The following is a 24,203-nucleotide window of genomic DNA, read 5'->3' on the forward strand; positions in this document are numbered from 1 at the left end:
TCCAAATACAGAATATTCGTGTAAAATGATACATAATTACTCAAAATCATATGAAAACTCAAAATTCCATAAAAAAATCAGCCAGGAACATTGCATAGGCATCCGGGTTTCAACTAGAATTGTCATTTTAAAGCGTACATCAAAAGATCACAACCAAAAACAAGCCCCTGAACTGCACGACCGGTTCCACCAGCTGAAGAGGGGACATGAAGCTTCAGTTCTATGTCGGTAATGTCTATCTCAGCAATATCAGGAAGCTGAGGAAACATGAATTTGTCCCCTTGTTTCCGAAGAAAGTTAACCCTCGCAAACTGCTTTTCTACAACATCAAGAACTTCGCCAACATAATACACAAGGGCTTTCTTCTTTCCTTACTCGAACTTGACAAGAACAAAGTCTCCGGCTTGAATGTCCTTGTCTATGTCATCCTTATCAGCCTCATGGAGGTGCAGAGAATCGTCAGATGAATTGTCGTCAAGTTCAACGTCATCACCACTACTTTCCACTGGAGATTCAATTTGCTTTCTTTTCTTGGCAGTGGGCTGCTTGGCCTGCTTGGGCATAGGCTTTCTACTCTGCTTTTTCTTTCTCGCTCGTGCTTCAGCTTCTAAAGCATCTTTTTCGGGTGTATCGGTAAGAATACAAGTTCGACCTTGCTTTCTTGCATTCCTTCTGGGCTTTGTCATATCTGCTCTTGGATAGTGTCTTACTGCTTCAGGAGTCTGTTTTCCTAGCTCGCTTTGGGGACGAGAAGGTGGAGGAGGAGAGAGAGAGGGTATTGACTGCATATCTAGTAACGAATCGTCTAGGGCTGGACGATTTGTCACCTCAGCAGGTAGAAAGTCTACCTCAGAAAATACACTTCTGTTGAAGAGCCAAATTCCAGCTTTCGTGAAACCAACCGTTATATTTTCCGGGTTGAACTTGCGAATGAATGGTTCTTTGCAGAGCTGGGTAGTCTCGTGAATCGTAATTCGTTGACCTGGATGGATCTGCAACCAGGTGTTCAGTGACTCTCTCATCGCAAACTTTAACGGTCCATAGACGGAGACGTCCAATGGCTGAAAGCGGTGGGAACAATGGGGAGGAAAGGTCAGGAGGTGGACTCAATTGTCTTGGCACAGCCGCACTATTTCCACCAAAAGATGGCTATTATGGTTGTCAAGTAGCAGTAGCACAGGGTCTTCTTTTGATGACTTCACCAGCTTGATGAAGTGCTCAATAGAAGCTACAAAATTGATCGAGGTCATCCGACCACTAGGGTGAGAAAGCCCGAGACATCCTGGGGGGCCTTCTCGAAAAAGCCGGTCGTTCACCTTCACCCGTGGGAATATAAAAACGGGGGGAAGAGCTTGACCAGTGGCTGAAATAAACCCGAGCATTGTAACATTTTCCCCTCTCTCTGCTGACATTGTCTGGGAAACTTGCTTTGATCCTTTCCTTGCGATTGCTTTTGGAGCTGGCAATACAGTAGGAACCCCAGTTTCATCACAGTTCCAGATACGGTTTGGTGGGAACTTGAATTTTTCGTAGAGTTTCTGCAGGTTGTCAAAGAACAGATTCACAACAACTGGATTGAAGCCAGCAGCCCTTGCCTGGATGGTATTTTCAGGCTTACGAATAGATAGCTCTGGGTTTCGTTTCATAAAGCCTGAGAACCAGTCAACCCCAGCTATGTTGTCTCGCACCCAGCTCTTCAGTGTTTCGATGCCAATCAATTTGCCCCATTCAAAGGCAAGTTTCCTTGCTTCTTTCGGAGTGAGGCCTTGATTCATCAGCTGATATTTTAGGAGATACTCTACAAACTCTTTTTCTTGTTTTTTAGAGAAAACAGTTTTTCTCTTCAGGTTGGGCGATGGCCTTGGGCGACCTGGAGGTGTAACTGGATTCGCTTGAGGTTCTTCAGTAACTCCTTGTCGATTTTTCAGAGCATAGGTGACGGTTGATTTCTTCAGTCCATAGGTTGTTGCGGCATTTCTAATAGATAGTCTACGCTCTAAGACTGCATTCACTGCCTGCTCCATGGATTTGCCATCTGGTAGATCGTGTTTCCTGATGTAGTTGCGAACCATTGTCCAACTAGAAAGAACAAACAGTAAATGCACGGGAAATAACCTGGAAATAGCTTTAAGAAGCAATGATATGAACCGGGTCCCTCCTTACTTACAGTTCGTTACCATGAATTGTTTGATCATGTAATTAAAAAAAAATTATATTAAAAATTAAAAAAAAAATTTCACGGCTTTTGTGATTAAGGGGTCATTCTTAAAGCATTGGAACAAAATTTGAACTTTAGCGTAGAGTGAAGTATTGACTAGGGGGTGAACCCCCTAAAATACGTAATAAAAATATACGAATATAGTTTGTTACGTGAGTAAATTCATAAGTTACGTCAGAACAAAATTTCAAGAAAGCCATTTAGCCAAAAAATAAATAAAATTGATACATAAATTTTGTTTGAATTATTCAGGTACAATGAGCCAAAATTGAAGCTGCATTAATTCAAAAACGTCCTGAAAATAAATTACAAAAGACTAGTTTTTTTTAACTGAAAGTAAGGAGCATAATTAAAACTTAAAACGAACAGAAATTATTCCGTATATGAAAGGGGTTGTCCCCTCCTCAACGCCTCGCTCTTTACGCTAAAATTTTTTATTGTTTAAGAAAATAGAGTTGTGACAACGAGTCAAACTTTAGCGTAGTAAAGAGCAAGGCGTTGAGGAGGGGATATACGGAATAATCTCTGTTCTTTTTAATTTTTAATGTTGCCCCTTTCATTAAGCTAATGAAACAGCCAACTTAACCTCGTTGTGTTGTGCGAAAAAAAAAAAACATCTACACACAAGCAACGCCATCTAGCATCATCAATCAAACTCCAAATATTAGATAAGAAATTCTCTAAAAATTGCCTCTAAAGAGGCAAAGACATTCTCTAAAATGATAAACAAAAACAGCCCGGGGTGAAGTTGGACACACGGGGCGACCTTGGACAGTGTCCAAAGTCGCCCCCGAATTTCTGTCCAATCTCGCCCCTATCAAACCAATTTTAGAAAATGGCGTCCTGAAAAAGAAGTACTTGGAATAGACAAATCAAACTCAGGGCATAGATAGAGGATGTATCTAGCAACTGTACAACATCAACAACAAAGAAAAACTACCACCTTTTGTTACCGCAAATCGAACTGATGTTGCGACTCCCAAATTTTTTTAAGCATCTAAAAACTTTCTTACCTCTTATCCTGGTGTTAACAGTTCCGTTAGATTTCAAACTTCCCGCCAATGTAGACATACATAAGCCCCATCTACCCTATTTTTTGTGGATTGATAGAAGCAATAGGCTAGTTGTCAGGTTCGACGTCCAAGTTTGCCCCTGTCCAATTTCGCCCCGTTCTCCCCTAAGGTTTTTATAGAAGGCGTTGTCGTAGAAACTTCAAAAAAGGCTCATTCGATTGGAAATTCAAAGGGCTAGTGCCCTTTTTAATAGTCGAAAGTGATTGGAGGTCAACTAGCCCCCCACGCCTAGCATTCCTCCAAACACATCCAATCAAAACTTTGAGATAACCATTTTTTTCAGCGTACTGGATTTCCAGATAGAAAATATGTTTTTGAGGAGGACACTCCCCCACAACCCTCAGGGCAAGGGTTTTAAGTTATGCCCTGGGGGTATATAAGATTTTTTATAGAAGGCGTTGTCGTAGAAACTTAAAAAAAAACCTCATTTGATTGTAAATTCAAAGGGCTAGCGCCCCTTTTAATAGTCGAAATCGACTGAAGGACAACTAGCCTCCCCAAGCCGATCAGTCCCCAAACACATCCTATCAAAATTTTAAGATAATCCTTTGGTTCAGCGTAGTTAATTTCCAGATGGAAAATATGTTTTTGAGGAGGACACTCCCCCACAACCCTCAGGGCAAGGGTTATAAGTTATGCCCTGGGGGTATATAAGGTTTTTATTGAAATCTTTGTCGTAAAAACTTGAAAAAGGGCTGACTCGATTTGAAATTCAAAGGGTTAGTACCATTTTTAATAGTCAAAAGTGATTAGTGATATTTTGTTGTTTTTGTTGTTGTTTAGACCAGGGCACTTCGTATCGAAGGAGTTGTAATTGGAACTTCGAGAGGGGCTCATTCGATTGAAAATAGAAAGACCTGATGCCCTTTTTAATAGTCGAAAGTGATCTGAGGGCAACTAATCCCCCTTCCACTCCCACCCTCCCATACCCACCCTCCCATTCGCTAATTATGTTTAAAAACTAAATGTTGCCTTAAGATTAAATCAAAATACACTGTGATAATGCTAAATCCCAATAAGGCATCTCAGAAGTATCCCAAGAACGACTGAGAGTATGATGTTCAAACTTTCGGGGCTACTTCTGCTCTTAAAATTTGACCAAATCAAAATAGCGTAAGTGTATGCAAGCTATCAAAGAGAGTAAACAGATTTTTTTGCGAATGGTATCAAGTTTTTCATTTCAGGTCAACTAGAGGAGGTATGAAACTAAATTAAACAGTACTATTTGTGTCCAGATTAATAAAAGGGTGTATGTTGTTAAAAATTGCTGAAAATTTTTCTCCAGCATACAAATAGCAGGCCAAACTAGAAAGTCTTAAAATAACGAAAAGATTTAAACTATTAAACTTTTTCGATTTAAATTTAAACTTTTTCCCTGAAAAGACTGTGTCAATATAAACGAACAGAGATTAATTAAAAAAAAACTTTTTCCACAAAACAAGTTTTTTCAAAGAAAAGTAAAGAACTCCTTTAAACAAAAAATGAGCGAAAATAAAATCAAATAATCTACCAAGCGGGAAACTACCACAAATCAGCATTGATAAATAAATGAAACCCAAAACGAAGAGAAATTACAATAAATAACCGAGTCAAACTCAAAACAAGCAGAAATTAACATAAGTTGGGCGCAAAACCCCTATGCCTTACCAAGACCAGAACAAAATTTGCACTTTACTGAAAAAAATATAAATGTTTTAGTTTTATAACTTTAATAAATCAAATAATATTAATATTTTGATTACTAAATATCAGTATATATGTATATTAAACTGACAATGCACATTAATTTGAACAGTCAAGTGCAAATTATGTTCTGACCTTGGGAAGGCAACTTATGTTAATTTCTGCTCGTTTTGAGTTAGACTCGGTTATTTATTGTAATTTCTGTTCGTTTTGGGTTTCATTTATCGATGCTGATTTGTGGTAGTTTCACGCTTGGTAGATTATTTGATTTTATTTTTTGTCATTTTTTGTTTGATGGAGTTCTTTACTTTTCTTTGAAAAACTTTTTTTCTGGAAAAAGTTTTTTTTAATTAATTAAAAGTAATAAGGTAGAGACTTTTCTAAGAAAAGAAGGGACTGCTTCCCACATCTGTATATTTGTGAATCCAGGCTTGTTTTCAAGCATTTATTTCTTTTTAGGGGCCTAATTTTAGTGGGAATCGGTTTTCTCTGCTTCTTATCATTAGCCCTTTTAGCAACAAGTTTCCATTTGATCATACACTGTATTTTCGAAATAGTAAGTTTTGCTTTTGGCAAATACTAACTTTTGTTATTCGAGAGTAATTAAAAAAAAATAAAAAATATGCTTAAATCGGTTAAATGATAAGTTACTCGTCCATATATATCTTTTAAAATTTAGAAAAAAGATGGGAATCCAATTTATAATGAAAAATATGCAGTTTTGGAGGTAGCGGGCACCAAATTAAAAAGAAATAAAACACGGATGAAAAAGCCAAAAAAAAATATGCCAAAAACTAATGTACCAAACAGCAGGTGCGGCGTACCTTTGAAATTGTATTTGTCTTTGGGAATCAAGAGATTGTTAATGTTTAAATTTTTACAGACGAAAAGCATTGTCAAACTTAACTAACCAGTTTTACTTATTTTTTTTGACGACTGAACGTAGCAACACTGACAAAATATGGTACTTCCCTAAAAGCTTAATAATTTTGGAAATAGCAGATAAAAATCTTAGAAAATAATCGTTTTCAGGTATGAATAAATCTAAAATGGGTCAAAGGGATAAAAAATGTTCTGTTCTAAGCAATTTAGTTCACTTTTCTAATACCTTTCGGACACATTCGACAATATGGGTACTAAAGTCTTCTGAAGAACCAACTATCCTTAAACTGCAAATTGGACATAAACTGGAATCAGGGGCTGAACATCTTTCTCCCAGATCATCACAGTCACCGCGCCGCCTTCTTGACTTGCATCGAGACCGACCAATCCGATTTGTACGAATTCGTTGCAAAGTCTAGAACAAAAAATAAAAATATTATTATTGCAATTAGCAATAAAGTTTTGTTTTAGGGACAGGGATTCCAAAATTGATAGACTTTTGAGGATAACAGGTTGAAAATTGGGTATGGGTCTGGGAAACCATTTGGGGCAGAGCCAGTCCGCGGCCAACTAAGGATGAAACTAAAATATATCTTAACATGAAAAATATTTCCTGGATAAGCGAAAATAACAGAGGTTTCCCAAATTATTCGTGTCTCCTTCGAAAATCTTTGGCTATTGCCAAATTGTTGGACTGTGTTGGGATATACATTACGAAATAAAAAAAAAAGAAGTAAAAATGAATTTACGACTTTGATTTGAACAAATGACTGCACAGAAAGCAATAAATTAATGGAAAGAGCATGGACCAGTATTGATGTTAAAAATTGTAATATATACTTTTTTCAACCAGAGAACTGTTATCATATATGATTATTGCGAATGTCTCTGTTATAAGGATATTTTGTCTTCATTTCTTTACAAACGTCTTTCTATATAAGAAACTTTCTATACGAAAGCCTTTCTCTATAGTCTTTCGAAAGTCTTTCCATATAGGACTCATTAAAGTGTCCTGATCCATAGTTTGAAAACCCTTTCGCTAGTGGGAGTTTACTATATTAAGGTAGTCCATTTTTATTTTACTTAAAAATATCAATGTTTAACAAAGTTGAAATTTGAAGGACCCCTATGGGAGAGGGAAAAGGGTTTCAGTCTCCCCTTCTTTAGAAGACCATAATGTAGCCAGTGCAAAACCAGGTAATATCAGGGGAAAATGAGGAGTTGTTAAAACCTATAAATTTAAATAAATGGATTTATCTATTTTTGTTTCGTTTTAACTTTCTTTTATACCGGGATGAAGGTAACTGAACCACTTACGCCAAAAGAGTAACAGGCACACTTGTCTTTTTTTTTCTTTTTTTTTAAACTACCCTATTTACTTCATACTGTTATATCCCTAACTGCTTTACAATTAATAAAAAATAGTTTAAAAACAAAGAATATGCGTACTTTTAGAAAATTTTATGTTGGATCCAAAAACTTAGACCTTTGTTTGAAATAAAAATTTTCTAAATTAGAATTGAGCTTACTTTGAATTCTTGTAGTTTTGCTGGGCAAAGCTGCACGACCAGAGGCATTATTAGTTTTAAATGCTGCTTCATGTTAAAGCCCTCTATTAATAACATGCTAGGTCTAGTTTCCTCTCCTTTTAGAAACGAAACCAGAACGTTGTAGGCAACAGACTTAAAAAGTCAATGGCTGTTACAGAATATATATCATCTTTAATTTATAAGATATATTAAAAAAAAAATCATTCAGCAAATACGAGGCACTGCTCTCCACATAGGCCAAATGGCTTGTAAAGGAGGGGAATGATACAAATACTATTTAAACACTGAGATATAAACAATAAATAAAATTTCAAAACAAACAGAGAGGGGGGGATTTTTAAGAATTTATTCTGATTAATCAGCAAAAACCGAACTGGCTGAAATGCAACCAAAATAGTTGATAATAATCGTATAGAAAAAAATTGTTAGCAAAACAAGCAAAAAAATTAGGTGAAAGCCAAAAAATGGATCGTTTGAAGGTGCCAAACGGTGGCATTTTCGTATCGAGCATTTTGGTATCGAGCCGAATCAGGACACGCAGCTAAAGGATACAAATCAGATATTAAGCTAATGTTGGAGTAAGCTGAGTTAGAACATGTGAGAGCTAGGGAGCTGATAATAGAAGTGTTCAGATACTAAGGATGGATAAATATAATAGATCGAGGGTGCTGAACAATTTTTTTCTTGAATTATATTTATGGCTTAATTATAAGTGTTAGAAAGCAATTTAATAAGAGAAGGAAAAGTAGACAAGGATATAACTGGACAACAAGAAAGACACGACTGAATTAAACAGTGAAAGAGGCACCCCAAAAGGTCAAGCAATCGTAATAAAAACCAGTACTTGGGCACTGTATGGGCCTTTACAAGGAAACCAGTCACGAAAAACCTGTTTTTGACGGATTAACCACTATAGAATAATACAATGATAGCGTGGTTTTCATTGCGTATACGATATTTAAATTGTTATTTTTGGGGGGTTTCGGGGGGGGTATCTAAGTTAGTTTAGGTTACGTATTTAATATATGCTCTGCTTTACCCCCCCAAACACCCTAATGTGCAAATATATAGTCCAGATTTGTCTATAAACTATTATATATTCATCCTGTTTTATTTTATTTTATTAGCATTAACCAAACTTGACTTTTTAGAAAGACCCATATAATGCCCAAGTACCTAAAAACCATACCATCAGATTCAAGGGCGTAGCAACAGTGTTTTATAGGGGGGGGGGCAAGAGGAGTTTCTATTGGAGTAGGTGCTACTCAAGCAGTAGTGAAGAAAAGTAACTATTTAACAAACACGCTGATTGGTGAATTTTAAAACATTATGCAATATATTATAAACAACGAACACAAATGGAAAAGTCATATATATGAGTGCTGATTCTTGCTTTTACAAGAATTTCAGAAATCAGCTACTACGGATGAAGGTTCCGAAGCATGAACAAACTGTTGGGTGGGTGAAGATGAATGCTGAATGCACTTAGTCTTATTCAGCCAAATTTACCACTAATGCTGCAGTATATATCCCCCCTTCACTTCCCCAAAACCTACGCCCATCACAGGATGCTCAATCTCATAATGGAACCAAGGTGTATTCTAACAGCCCCGGGTCTCGCGCTATTTATTTACTCGTAATTTTAAATGGATTTTGACTCTGTAAGGTTTAATTTGCTGTACTAAACTTCTTATATACGTGATTTATTGAAAGATTATTTATGATTTTTTATTGAATTGATTTGTTTGTGGGTTCGCCGATCTATATTAATATATAGTATTGATATCAGAGGGTCATATAAAGCCGACACAAAAATCACAGGCAGCACAATAGCGCTGTCTAAGTAAAGATTCAGGATAAGTCAAAGTATTACCACAGATTGTGTAACGTTACATTGTGATCCTTACATTTAAATTGCGACCATATTTCAAATTTGAAAGTATTCTAAAAATAAAATTAGAATTATTAACTTATCCATTGGGCATTGTTTGACAAAGAATATTCAGAAAATCTTAGCAATTCTTGGCATCCTTGCGGCAGAAACCTTAAATTAATTAAAAATTGCTAGGGATGCCAATTGGAAGGGAAAATTGACTCATAAAATTTAAAAATTACCTTCTTCTTGGTATCTTTGTTTAAAAAAAAACGAAATCTATAAGAATTACACAAAAGTTTTCTTGTGTAAATCAGGGTATGGGGGTATACATTTCCAGAGGAGGGTAACACTGCATATTGTTTTTATGTTTATAATTCTCTTCACAAAGCTCGGTCTCTAAGTGCTGCAGGATAAAACTGATAACAATAGAAAAAGAGAATGGGTTAGTACTGCTTGTATGTGCACAAAATTTCTAAATTTCTAAATTGTGAGAAAAACATACATATTTTGTTTAAATTCATTTTATTCTATTCTCAGCAGACATTTCGTACAGCATACCGATGCAGAGATAAATGTCCCACAGCCACAAATAGCGTCGGCGTTGAGTGAAATGCGACTAATTTCAGTCATATTTTTTTCACATTTTATGTCAATTCTTTTTTTGGAGCTGGTTTAAAGAAATACTTAGAAAAGTGAAAATAGCTAGAAGTCAGCATGGTATTACACATAGAGGCAGTTCTACATTTATGGGTTAGTATGTGAATCCAAAACGTAAGGAATAGAACGTTATCAGCGCTTATTAGGCGTTTCAATTACAAACAAGAGGATTTGGAGCTAAATTGGAGTTCTGATTTAAATATTGGAATTTTAAAATTAAATCAATTAAATAATTCCTGGAGCGGATCCACCTCTATTAAACTCTATGACCAAACTACAACCGATTTGAACTCCATGACCAAACTGCAACCGAGTATGAATATCATTATACAAAGCACTAAGTCTTATTTTCTTTTTCAGTGAATTCTTTTTCATTCAGGAAATTATATTCACTGTATATCTACCTTCTTATCCTTCAATGATTCCATTTCTGTCCTGTTTGCAGATATAGAGGGTGTATTCATTTCCACTTTAAAAGTCTTAAAGCAAGAGAATATAATTTTGAGCCGATCGATTTTAGGAAGTAAAAGCATCCTTAATATCAGGGAAAAAATTGACCTGAGCAAATTTAGGGAAACAGGAAACATAGAGCATTTTTCAATTTTGCCATTAACTAGGCTCACATTTTTACTTGATGATAAGGTTTCAAAGGCAGTATATATTAGGCCTACTATTGTGGAATATATTATGAAGTATAATGTACTGCTATTTTTCTTGTTTTCCTTTTGTTCAAACGAGCATAGATTAATTGAAAAAAAATTATCTGCTCAAAGTAAAGAGCAAATTTGACACTTAAAACGAGCAACAGTTTTAAGTTTACTTAATAAATTATAGTTTTTTCCGAATTATTGGAGAGGCAACTGCCATCGCCCTTGCCTCCCTCAACGACGCCACTGATTAGATTCAGAATCTCAGAGAACCTTACTTATAAAAGCTACAAGCCCGAGAAAATATACCTTATTTTTGAAAAAGGGGGAAACATCCCCAATGAGCCAAGCGATCAGGCGATCAGGGGAATTTAGTACTTGTTTGCCAGAAGAAAGATCACAAATGTCTGTTATTTTTTTTCTTTTTCTTTTTCCCGGGGGTAATAATATCGAATCAATTGTCCTATAAGATCGGGAGAGGGCTCATTTGAGCGGAAATTAAAAGTTCTAGTGCCATTTTCATGGGATCAAAAGTGATTGGGTTGGAGTAAGATGCGATTAAAAAAGTTCAGAGAAGAAGTAACTCGTAAATTCAATGCCCAAAACTCAAAATTATGGGTTATATTTACTTGGATGTATTAAATTAGTTTATTTATCAAATCAATAGTTTCAACAAATCGAAAACATGAAGAAGTGTTTTGAAGTATCATGTCTAGATGTAAAGTATATCTAGAAGCCAGGAATATCTCAAATTGGTCAAGATCAGCACAGTTGTATGATTATTTACTGTCTGTTATTATAAGACAGCTGAGTATGCACGTACCGACAGGGCATCTTGGCCGAGCCCGCCCCCCCCCCCCCCGTTTCTAAAAATATTTATCGTTTATCAGTGATTTTCTATAAATTTAACACGATTCCCTTGTTATTGCTAACTTGGCTGACAACCCTACCCTGACAGTATGGTCTCCCACAACCAACAAAAGACCCTTAAAGAAGAAATCATTGAGAAGGTGCCAATTGCTTGACAAAATACCAACAACAAAATGCGCAGAACGTTATAGAATAAGAGGAACATAAATAGGTTTTTTTTTATCTAACTAATTAAAAAACATAAAAAATTAGTTACGTGAGTAACTCGAAAAGCTATTTTGTTGTCAAAAACAACCCAGATTTAGAAGAGGGTTTTCTGCAATCTGATACAGATCTTGGGTACACCCATGTTCACTCACTCTCCTCCGCGCGTTTCCGTGAATTATACCGGCTCAGCTAAGATTCTTGAGATTCTTTACCAGCCAATTAAGTTATACATATTGTTTGCATATTTAAAATTATTTGCTGGTTATATTTCTTATGGCATCTGCTCTCAAAAGTTAACCTAACAAGCGGAAAAGAAACAAAATCCTTACCTCCCATCTAGAGTCTTGTCTACATTCAGAAATGCCCGAAGGTCCAGGACTATTAGAAATAGGGGAATGGTCAACAGGTGTTACCGATTTGCTTATTCTTTCCAAACTGATGATTTCGCTGGCAAAGTGAGACTCGATGTCTTGAGGACGAACATTAATGCCGCATACTGGACAAGCAGAATCTTGGAAGTGCCGTTTAAGACCTGAAAGAATTTCAACGCTTTACCATGGATAGAGGAAACAGGGCAGCACATTGGGTAGAGGAGAACAACTCTCAAAAAGTGTATATTATATAGAAACTCAGAGACTGCAGGACTAATAACAAGTATTAAGATTTGGGGGAGAGGCCTGAAGGGACCCTTCCTCTTGTTGTGCATGTGCCTTTATATGAGCATTAATTTTGAAATTGAAATATATGGGCTCTTTTGAACTGTATGGAAAAACATTTCGTTTGTCTGGGGGTTTGCTACTCTCTTTCTGGGTTTGCTACTAATTTTTGTCCAAGACCCGGCATTTGGGTTTAGTTTTTTTTTTTTTTACACAATCAACAAAATCAACGATTTACGGAAATGATAGTCTTAAACGCTGTTAATAGTAGCCTTTTTATTAGCCTTTCTTTTTCATCAATATTGTTCAGTCATTGTGAAAAAAAATTCACTACTGTGATAATTTTAATTTTGAAACCCCTTTAGTTTTCTTATTATTAATTTTTTTTTTTTTTTTTTTTTTTTTTTTTTTTTTTAGTGTATAAGCCGTAGATTGGGTCTCAGCTTTTTTAAGTTTTGGGTTGCTTCTGAACTTGCCTTTGTAATCTGTCATCATGCGGTAAGACTCGTATCTTCATCACAAACCGATTGGAAGTCAAAGATAAAAATAACCGCTAAAAGTAGCTTATAAAATGTTTTGGTCATGATTTTATTTTCATTGTTTCCTACGTCGTAGCGTTATTTCGTTGGCCAATAGGAAGCAAGTACAAATTCTCCCTGATTAACGGGGTTTTACATAGCGATTTTCCAATTGTGTCGTTATTAGCATTCATCTGATCCCTTTCAAAAATCAAATAAAAAAAAAGTTTTTTTTTAGCTGAAAGTAAGGAGCGACATTAAAACTTAAAACGAACAGAAATTATTCCGTATATGAAAGGGGCTGTCCCCCCCTCAACGTCTCACTCTTTCCGCTAAAGTTTTTTATTGTTTAAAAAAAATGGAGTTGTGAGAAAGAGTCAAACTTTAGCGTCACGAGGGGACAGCCCCTTTCATATACGGAATAATTTCTGTTCGTTTTAAGTTTTAATGTCGCTCCTTACTTTAAGTTAAAAAAAAACTGTTTTTTTTTATTTAGTTTTTGAAAGTTTTTGAAATATTGCAGGTTCTGATTTTGGCTCACCGTAGATCAATAATTTAAACAAAAATTGAATATTAATTTTACTTTTATTTGGTTAAATGTCTTTCTCGAAAGTTGTTTAATTTTATTTACGAACGTTTTTATTAGTAATAAATATACGTAACTTGTGAATTAACATGCGTAACGAACTTCTATATTCATATATTTTTAATACGTATATTAGGGGGTTCGCCCCCTAATCAATACCTCGCTCTTTACGCTAAAGTTGGACTTTTGTTCCAATTCTTTAAAATTGACCGCTTAATCACAAAGGCCGTTAATTAGAATAAATAGCTCTTATGAAAGTACAAAAAAAAAATTGGCTTAAAGAGCGAGGTATTGACTAGGTGGTGAACCCAATCATATACATAATAATTTCTGTTCGTTTGAAGTTTTGATGTTGCTCTTTACTTTCAGTGGAAAAACTTTTTTTTTATTTAATTTCTGATCATTTCTTAAATAATGCTGGGAAATCCGGTGCCCCCTTCATAGCAATGTCCATTCCCTTATGAAAACTTCCTCTATGGAGAGATCCTCCCACATAATCCCCGACCACCTCCCTCCCCCCACTACCAGAAAAAAAACTGATAACGTCTGTATACTTCCCAATACCCAATACTATATATAAACATTGGGTAAAGTTCATAACTTTCAGCCCTCCCCCAGGGGACTTTGGGGGATTAAGTTATTTTAAAAGACATAGTAATTATATTTTCGACCATGCTGAACAAAATGGCTATCCCAAAATTTTGATCAGTTGACTTTGGGGAAAAAATGAGCGTGGAAGGGGGCCTAGTTGCCCTCCATTTTCTTTGTCACTTAAAAAGGGCACTAGAACTTTTAATTTCCGTTTGAATAGACCCTCCCACGATATTCTAGGATCGCTGGGTCTATACAATCACCCCTGGGAAAAAAATAATAAATAAACACGCATCCGTGATCTTTCTTCTGGCAAAAAATACAAAATTCCACATTTTTGCAGATAGGAGCTTGAAACCTCTAAAGTAGGGTTCTCTGATACGCTGAATCTGATGATGTAATTTTCGTTGGGGTTCTATAGCTTTTAGAGGGTGTTTCTCCTTTTTTCGAAAATCGGGCAAATTTGCTCAGGCACATAACTTTTGATGGGTGGGACTAAACTTGATGAAACTTATATATTTGAAATCAGCAATAAATTCTGATTCTTTTGATGCATCTATTAATTTCAAAATTCCGTTTTTATAGTTTCGGTTACTATTGAGCTGGGTCGCTCCTTACTTACAGTTCGTTACCACGAACTGTTTGATTGGGTGTGAATAAAATTGGTGATTCACCTTAAAGATAATAAATGGTTCTGGTGCATTATATATAACACACGAAAGAAGTCAAGTTTGTTTAATGCTAATGAAATAAAATGAAATAGGATGAATAAATAATAGTTCAAAAACAAATTTGGGCTAGGCCTATATATTTGCACATTAGTTGGAGCGGGGGGGGTAAAGCATAGCATATATTAAATACGCAACCTAACTTAACGTAGGTACCTTACCCCCCCCCCCCCACAAAAAAAAAAAGAAAAAAAAAACAGTTTGAATATTGTAAACGCCATGAGAAATCACGCTTTGCAATCAATTTAGATAGCAAATACCCGTTTGACAGGTTTCCATGTCTGGTTTCCTTGTACAGTCTATAGCACTGTGTTATAGCACCAGTACCTAATAAATTACCTAATAGTTAACAGGAGAATATCTGAAAGCTGCAACGTATTTTCTTTCTATATTTAAAAACTGGTCGGCACTCTTTTACTAAACGGACTCTTTTATATAGTGCTAGTTTGGTTAATATTAATGAAATAAAATAAAATAGGATGGATATATAATAGTTTAGAAACAAATTTGGGCTATATATTTGCAGATTAGGTTGAGGGGGGGGGGGGTGGCTGGCAAAATATACCATATATTAAATAAGTAACCTAACCTAGGTACCTCCCCCCCTACACCCCCAAAAAACAACAATTTAAATGTAGTTCTTGCCTTTGTTATATCCCAGAAGGTATTGTAAACATGTTTTCATCACGTGTCTCGGTTTATTTTGTGACTGGTATGCATTGCCGTATATAAAAGAGTCCGTTTAGTAAAAGAGTACCAACTGGTCTGTTGCTTGTACCAGAAGCTTGTACATTTTCCTTGTTTTCTCTAGAAATTATGTCCCCTTTTTCTACTAGCCGAGCGATTAGCACGCTAGACTTGGAACCCTTTGTCCGTGAGGTGTCGCTCACCTCACGGACAACCTCACTGTCCGTGACAACCTCACTGTCCGTGAGGTTTGAGTCCTGGTGCCGCTGGTTATTTGTTTTCGAACGGGGGGTCAGTGGTGTGACTCTGTAAGCTCAGCCAGAGTCGACCAAGCTTTAAATGGGTACCTGGATAAATCTGATGAAGGTAAACAGGAAGGGTGTGCGAAAGCACAGGATGGCTTGCCCGCGACCACCCATTCCAGTTCCTGGCTGAAGGGCTATGAAACGTAGATCGGCATTACCGGTAGGGATTGTAAAATCCTCATATTTTTATTTTTAGCTCTTTAACCATTAGCTTACCCTATGGAACACAAAAAGTAGCTATTCATTTTTTTTATGTAGGCCTATGTCTAAACATGTTTGTTCATTCACAATTTATAGTAGCCATGATATCCAATTAAATTGTTCATTTACCTCAATAAAGTTTATAGTCACTGTAAAAAAGTAACAGTTTAGTAAGAAAGGAAAACTAATCATCAGAGACGAATATTTTTTTTAAACATTCAAACCAATCAACCAACCTGAAAAATTAGCTTTTTTACGACCCTTTAAGCCACACTACCCATCTAATTTATGTATGACTCAATTTATGCAACCCTAGATTTCATTAATGAAACTCCGTATAGCTAGGTTCTGAAAATCCCCACAAGGAATTACACAATCACTCGCCCATTCAGAATGTTTCACAACACGCACAGAGTTTAGAGGCCGGGAGGCCAATCAGGCGAACTCAGAAAGTATTCAACCCCCTCCCACCATGAAACTTAAGAGTTCTGTAAAAACTGTCTCAGGAGTAAACAGTTCTTATGGACCGAGGGTGACTTTGGGTCACCATGTAGTGGAAAACTATCGCGCTCATACCGATTCAGAGTTGAAGGTTTTTTTTTTTCAAAGCGTTACAAATTTCCATTAGAGCATTTTATGAGGGGGTCACAAGTAGCTCATTAAAGTTTCCTATGGTATTATGCATAATATATAATATGTATGTTTATATTTGCTAGAATCGGTGGCCGGAGTCCCCCCCCCCGGGAAATACCCCCCAGAAAACCGAAGGGTTGACAACTGGGCATTTTGAGGGACACCTGGAGGCATGAGGCACGGAGGCATGCCTCCGGAGGCATGCCGGAGGCACTAAAAATGGACAGGGAAGGAAACTTATAAAATATTCCAAAGGGCACAATATGTAAATATATACAGCTTGCCTGTTATTCAGTATCTGTCGAATATTTCAGCACCTTCAAAAGCGATCATTTTTGGAAAAAATCATTTACGGCTTATTTGGCAAGGAAAAGAACCCCCAAGACTGAAAACAACTGATATGTACCTAAAGAAGAAGAACGGAGGACTGCAAGTTGTTGATATCCAGGCAAAAACTAGGTAACCCTACGATGGCACTGATGGTGTCACTTTTTCCTATTACAAATGCAGTGTTGCCACCAGCTCAAAAACAACATTCCGATTTTTCTTCAAAAAAAAAACCCGAAATTTCAAAAAAAAATCCCGGAACACGGTTTTTAAGTTATACAACATAGGGCTGTGCGGTGATGACATAAAAAGCAAGGTGCGAAATTCAAAGTACCGTGAAACGTGGTTTCTAGTTGTAACTAACAACTGATTGTCAATATCCCTAGTATTATTTCGACGTGAAAACGTTCTGGTGGATTAGTAGGATCTACGACAAATATTTTAGGCCAAAACAATTCGCCAAAGTTCCGAAAAAATGTGTCTACGCATCCACGTTTCATCGTTATTTGAATTTCCAGCCCAAGACTTGACGTCACGCTTCGCAGCCCTATTAAATATGGCTTGGCCAGCGGTAAAAGTTACCTTTTATCTCGTCTTCACACGTCCCTTTCCCTTTTATCATACATGCTTTTCTGTTTAGTGGCTGTGCCAAGACGCACCCTTGGATCTCGGATTCTTAATTGTACTAAACAAAAAGGAATCTGCTGCTTTGCCACGAAAGAATCCGGAAGAAACACAGATCCCTTTTTCCCGAATGTACTTAGAATCCAACTTTCTTGGTATTAAACGCAGGCCTTTGGGTATTTGAAGAGAAAACTGTAAAGCAACAGTCAGAAAAACTGTTACTACCGAGTTATTAGTAAAAAGCGCTAAGTAAAGCAACCAACTAAAAAAATAACTAGTTTCTCAGATATTTATTGGTACGTTTCAGTAATCATCTCGATAATCACAGCTCAAATGACAAGCCTAAGAAACTGGACAAATGAGCTTCAGTAAATCAAACTAAGCTTGGTTAGCACAAGTATAAACACTAAGTCTTCTACTACTAAGTCTTCTACTGAGCAGAACAAGTTTTCTGATGCTATTCATCGCTTCCGCTGCCTTAGATCTCGGATTGCATTCGAGACTAATAAAATTATATCAAGAACTCAAGCGAATGGGGGACGAGGGGCACACTCACTTGAGCTGGAAGGATCAGCCCCACCGTGGGTGGCCTCCTCGTCTGTAGGAGACATGGTTCAAGATTCTGTTCAGTTCTGTGCCCTCATGCACGTCGGTATTAAGGTTATTTTTGGTTTTTTGTTGATGGGTTGGTTGTATTTTGTTTTTTTTGTTGATTGAGGTTTGTCGTAAAAATGGCTGAAAAAAAAAAAAGAAGGACAAAAGTGCCACCGCAAGAATGGGTTTCTTGTGGACGGAGGACGCCCAGTCTACGGGAGAGCAAATAGTTTTTTTTGTGTTAAAAAATTTTAAAGTTGTAAGAGTAAGCCTCTTACACTAAGTCGAATTCACTAAGTCGATTCACTAAGTCACTAAGTCGAATTCGTATTAGTGAAAATTGAAGGATATGAATTTTAAGAAATTGAAGTAAAAATGCTACCGGAAAAGCGTCTCCTAGAGGGAGAAGGATACCCTGGAACGGGGGGAGCGATAGATATTTGGCAAGAAAAAAGTTAAATGGTAGTTTGCCTTCATGTCCGCTAATACAATGACTGGTATATAATAATTTTCTTTTTTTTTGAAGTTTAGGTGATATGATAATGTATAAAGTTGTAAGATTTATATGTTTCTGTATTAAAATATCACCGAGTGGAGAGGAGGAGGGGAGGGAAAAAAAAAATAACAACTACCTTTGAAAAATTTTAAACAAAATTCCTTCTGTTGACACACAGAACATGGCGATGGTGGTGGTTATGGTCTTGAGGTTGGGTTTAGGTGCCATTTTTAACATGATGATTGCGATGCTGACGAGATATCAAAAAAGCGGAACCCCTTCTTCTGGATAAATGAATTCAGCTTTGTGAAGACGTCTGAGTCAAAGCCAAAGACAATGTTGGTGCCGATTTCCATAGAAACGGGTTCTGCTGAATGCATGATATACAGACTGGAGTCACAGTAACCCTGGTCTACCAATGCGGCAGTTAATGTGAGATCAGCATTCAGCCGGAACCACTGGCACAGAATTCCTATGTCGTCAGGGAACGGCATCGCCATATTCTGCGTGTCAAAAGAGTGGCATCTTCGCCCAGACAAGTAGCCAAACTGTATGACCCGCCCAACTACTACTCTCTTTCCCCTGCCAACCGGTCTGTATACGGACCATTCACCGATACGCAATTCCGATTTCACACCGACCTCTGCATTGGTTTGTGTCGACTCACGTAGCCCTACTCGTCGGCCTTGGACAATCACCCGTTTTAATCCGTCACTACTCAGCTTCTCAGAGCTTTCCCTCAGAAGCCACAACAGCGTGGAATTTCTTATTGGTGTTATGGAGCCGTCAGAAGTCTTGACAAGACAAAACCTAGAATTCTTCATGTTCGTCACAGGCTCACTAGCCCAATTTTTATCAACTTGGTGTTTCACACAGTGAACAATCACTGGCAAATCTTCAAAGATACCGTCACTTTCCGAGCCCGATTCAGTGTCAGTCGCGGAAGCCTTTTCCTGCTTATCGGACAGAGTATTTTCCTCTGAGTCATCGTCTGAGTCACTGTCGTGAAGTACAGAAAGACGAACACTCGGTACTTGTTGACCGAAAGCAGAAAGTACGTCGTCGGGTATCAAGGCTTTCGTTATTCGCTGGCTTTCAATATGAGCTCACCCTAGCTCGAGCTTGATTTCATCGTCCCCGGGCAAAGAAAAATCGGAACTGACAGACACAACACCAATGGATCTAACTCGCTTGGCCTTGGGCAAGGACAACTGTTCATTGGAATATTGAGCTCCAAAATCCGTTATACTTTCATATCGACGAATTCGGTGCAGAAGTTGGAGGAACGAAAAGTTTATTACAGTACTGTAAGTGCTGGTTTGAGACCGCATCTTCCTAAAAAAAATCTTCACACGTTTGGCTATTCATGTCGGAGAGTTTGAAAAGACGGTCGAGCCCAAGCCGTTTGAATCGACGAATGAGAAGCACTAGGGAATGCATATTTATCTCTAGGCAATGGTAAAGGTTTGTGGTAATAAAATTCTCGTTCAAAGCATAATGTCCACTTTTTAGGACCCAGGATCTCCAATGTCAAACGCAGTAAACAACACGACCAAGCAAAGATAACCTCTCAAGAGGAGAAAGTTTGCCGTCGTAAAAAACGCGCCGTACGCTTTCCATTAGCCAAAGACAAAACTGTGTTCCTTCGCTTCCAGAAACACGCTGTTTCAGGTGTGCCGGAGGCACGGAGGCACAGCCGGAGGCACAAAGGAAGGGACACCTGCGACGGTCAGTTATTAGGCCCTCGCAGAAAACCCCGCGGAAAATACTCCCTGGAAATAACCCCCCCCCCCCCCGAGGAAAATACCCCCGCTCGGAAAACACCCCCCCCCCCGTGAAAAAAAAACCTTAAAATACCTCCCGATAAATACCGCCTCCCCGTGGAAAATAAGGCTTTTCAAATTCGATAATTTTGTTTGAGTTTTTTTTTTCGTTGGGGGAAGAAATTTTGGTACTTGTGAATTATGCGCCACTCACTCAAGTTGACGCTGTGTAAAACTCGAGAACAAACCGGTTTCTTCATTAGTTTCTTTCAGCATGAGACAAGACAAAGACAAGTGACAGAGTAGATGGGAAATATATAATTTGGGGTATATATTTACATATAAGAGGAAGGGGGGTTAAAGTATTTGGACAGTTTGAAGTCAGAAAACAGTTCTTCGGTCAAAATATGCAGAATAATTGTACCTAGCATATTTTGCATGCAGACCCGCTATACTTTACCCCCTTCCCCTAATGTGCAAATATATACCAAAAATTTACTTCCAAAGTAACGAAGAAAGTAACGAAGAAACCGGTTTGTGCTCGTGTTTTACATAGCGTCAACTTGAGTGTGTGACGTGTAATACGCAAGTACCGGAACTTTTCATGGACAGAGAGCTGGGTTTCCCGGTATTATTTAAAAACGATCAGATATTGAATTTTAAAGAACAAGTTTTTCGACTGAAAATAAGGAGCAACATCAAAATTTAAAACAAACAGAAATTATTACGTATATGAAAGGGGTTGCCCCTTCCGCAAGACCTTGCTCTTTGCGCTAAAGCTTTGACTTTTTTGTCCTAATTCTTTAAGAACGATTGCTGTAACACAATGGTCGTTTATTTAGAAAAATAAGCTTTGTTTTCCAATTCTAAAAAACTTTAAAACTTTAAAGTTTTTTAAAAAACTTTAGCGTAAAGAGCGAGGTCTTGAGGAGGAGGCAACCCCTTTCATATACATAATAATTTCTGTTCGTTTTAAGGTTTGATGTTGCTCCTCACTTTCAGTTGAAAAACTTGTTGTTTTTTTGTTAATTACTTACAGGTAGTACTAGTTAATGGGAAACAAGTTTTTGTTTCCATATCTTCTCAAACGGAACAAAAAACGGAAAAAAACGGAACAAGTTTTTTTTAAAGAAAAGTATGGAGCCTCATTAAACCAAAAATGAGCAAAAATAAGGTCAAATAATCTTCAAAGTAAAAACTATGGAGTACAATAGAAAAAAAAAACAAAGACATAAAATTTTTTCTATGAAAAAGACTGTCAATAAAAAATTAAAAGAATTACTTTAAAACAGTTTTTCCACAAAACAAGCTTGTCAAAGAATAGTAAAGAGCCTCATTAAGCCAAAAATGAGTAGAAATAAATTCAAACAATTCTCCAAGCGTAAAACTAACACAAACCACAATCATATAAAAATAAATAGTAAATAAATGAAATCCAAAACGAACAGAAATTATAAATAAATAATAAATTACAAAAAACGAACAGAAATTACAATAAATAACAAATTCAAACTCAAAACGAGCAAAAATTAACATAAGTAGAGCTGACAACCCGAACACCTCCTCAAGACCAGAACATAATTTGCACTTTACTGAAAACCAATACATTTAAATGTTTTCGCTTTTTGACTAATAAATAAAGAAGTGTTAAGACTATAAGGAATAAAAATCAGAATATTTATATTAAACTGACAATACACGGTTATTAATTTTTCTTTTTAGTAAAGGGCAAATTATGTTCTGGTCCTGAGAAGATATGGGTGTTGCCAGCCCTACTCCTTTTAATTTTTGCTCGTTTTGAGTTTGGCTAGGTTATGTATTGTCATTTCTGTTAGTTTGGGTTTCATTTATTTATTAATGGTGATTTGTGGTAGTTTGGAAGGTAAAAAAAAAAACTCATAGAATTTGACAACGCTTTTGTCCATAAGAACTTAAACAATAAGAATTGGTCGGTTCCCAAAGCCAATCATCCTTTTAAAGGAAAGCTAAACCTTCTTAAACTTTTTGGTGCCATATTTTTAGCTCAAGTTTGATGATTGTTTTCCTACATTTTTTTTCTTCTTTTAATTTGGCGCACACCAATCATAGGTGTGCGCTTCTTTTTTTCTTTTTTTTTCTAATTGACGCCCGCTAATGCCAAAAATCACTGAAGTTCACAAAGAAGTCTTTTCAACAAAAATGGATTCGTGTTTTTTTTAAGTTTTTAAGATACTTTTGGTGTGTAAATTCCTCTCTTTCCCGTTCCTTAGCTCCTTTCAACGAAACTAAAAAAAATTATATTTTCCACGGGGGGGGGTTTTCGGTGGAGGGGTATTTTCCGCGGGTGTGGGTATTTTCTGTTGGGAGGACGTATTTTAAGGGGGGTATTTTAAGGGGGATTTCTTGGGGGTATTTTCTGGGGAGGGGAGGGCAAACGCCTAGAACTGCTAGAATCATTCCATTAAAGTTTTAGGGAGTAAATGAGGATAACAGCTTAGAAAAAAAAGAAAATTTGTTCATTAAATTTTGTGTATTATATTTTATCACTTGAAACTGTTTACACTTTGAATCATTCGTATTTTTTCTGCCTTGATATTATTCTATGGCACCAGTGAACTTGGTCACTTTTAAAACGGCCGTACTCATGGAGAAAAAATTCACCTTAGAGTTCGATATCTTTGGGGATACACAGCTTACATAAATACTATATCAAATAGTATCTTACTCTGACAAGCAAGGGTATATCCAGGATTTTTGTTCGGGGGGGGATATAAAAAACTTAAAAAAACCATCAACAATTTGTTTCTATGCATTTTTGTTACGTTTTACGATTCATACAAAAATTTCGGGGCGGGGGGAACACAAACCTTGTAACCCCCCCCCCCCTGGATGCGGCCTTGCCGACAAGGCGCAAAATCCCTTCAATAAGCCTTTAAGAACCATTCCTGATTATATCTACCTTGCACCGAAATTTATCTAAACTGGACCCATCCTTAATCAGATTTATCTGATTGACTTGGTGTGATTACTACTGCTACTACTAACAACTCACCGCAGCACCAAGCCGCCTGAGGCCAACACAGCTACGCATGCTCCTCCTCCACCCGAATCTTTTCGAAGCCTCCATTTTTTCACCCTCCCACGAAGTTCCCATTTCCTTTAAACCTTTCCTTTTGACGTCCTCCCACTCCAGATGGTGACAACCTGCTTTCAGTTTAGCCCTAGACGGTTGGCCAAAAAGAGTAACCTTCGGAAATTTGTCATTCTTCATCAGCACAATATGCCCTAGCCACCTCAGCCTTTCTTCAATTATAGCCCTAGAAAGTAGTCTTGAAACACATTTTTCGTATAGCCTATTGTTTGAAATACGGTCAGTCAGCCGGGTACCCAAAACAATCCTTAAGCAATTTCTCTGGGAAACATCTAGCAAATATTCATCCGCTTTTTGGAGCGTCCATGCTTCAGAGCCATACTTGACCACTGTCATCACTGTAGCTTCTAATATTATAATCTTTGCTTGAAGACTTATCTTCCTATTCTTCCATACTTTTTTTAACTGTGAAAAAACACCCTGAGCCTTGGCTATTCTATTTTTGACATCTTCACTACTCCCACCATCTTCACTAATAATACTACCAAAGTAAGCGAAGCTGGCCACCTGATCAATCTTTTCATTACCCAACGTCACATTTTCATCTTCACTTATTCCTAGCCTTACTGACTTAGTCTTCCTAACATTAATTTTCAAACCAATTCTAGCACCCTAAACTCGCAAAACCTCTAAAACTTCATTCATTTTGCTCAAACTTTCGTTTAGGATGCTTAAATCATCAGCATAATCAGGAGGCTTTT

General features: G+C 37.0%; 1 protein-coding gene across 1 annotated transcript in view; it reads right to left on the reverse strand.

The window, feature by feature from the left end:
• Positions 1 to 24,203, reverse strand: part of RNF220 (ring finger protein 220) — a 154,577-nt gene that overhangs the window by 16,584 nt on the left and 113,790 nt on the right. The window contains exons 4-5 of the mRNA XM_089101456.1: positions 11,993 to 12,195; positions 6,083 to 6,271 (exon numbers count right to left, since the gene is read on the reverse strand). Coding sequence (XP_088957582.1) covers positions 6,083 to 6,271; positions 11,993 to 12,195 — 392 coding nt within the window. The remainder of the gene's footprint in view (positions 1 to 6,082; positions 6,272 to 11,992; positions 12,196 to 24,203) is intronic.

The sequence above is a fragment of the Artemia sp. Qi Xiang Cuo genome, chromosome 15, assembly GCF_049724085.1.
Source record: "Artemia sp. Qi Xiang Cuo chromosome 15, ASM4972408v1, whole genome shotgun sequence".
In the NCBI taxonomy this organism is placed as follows: Eukaryota; Metazoa; Arthropoda; class Branchiopoda; order Anostraca; family Artemiidae; genus Artemia; species Artemia sp. Qi Xiang Cuo.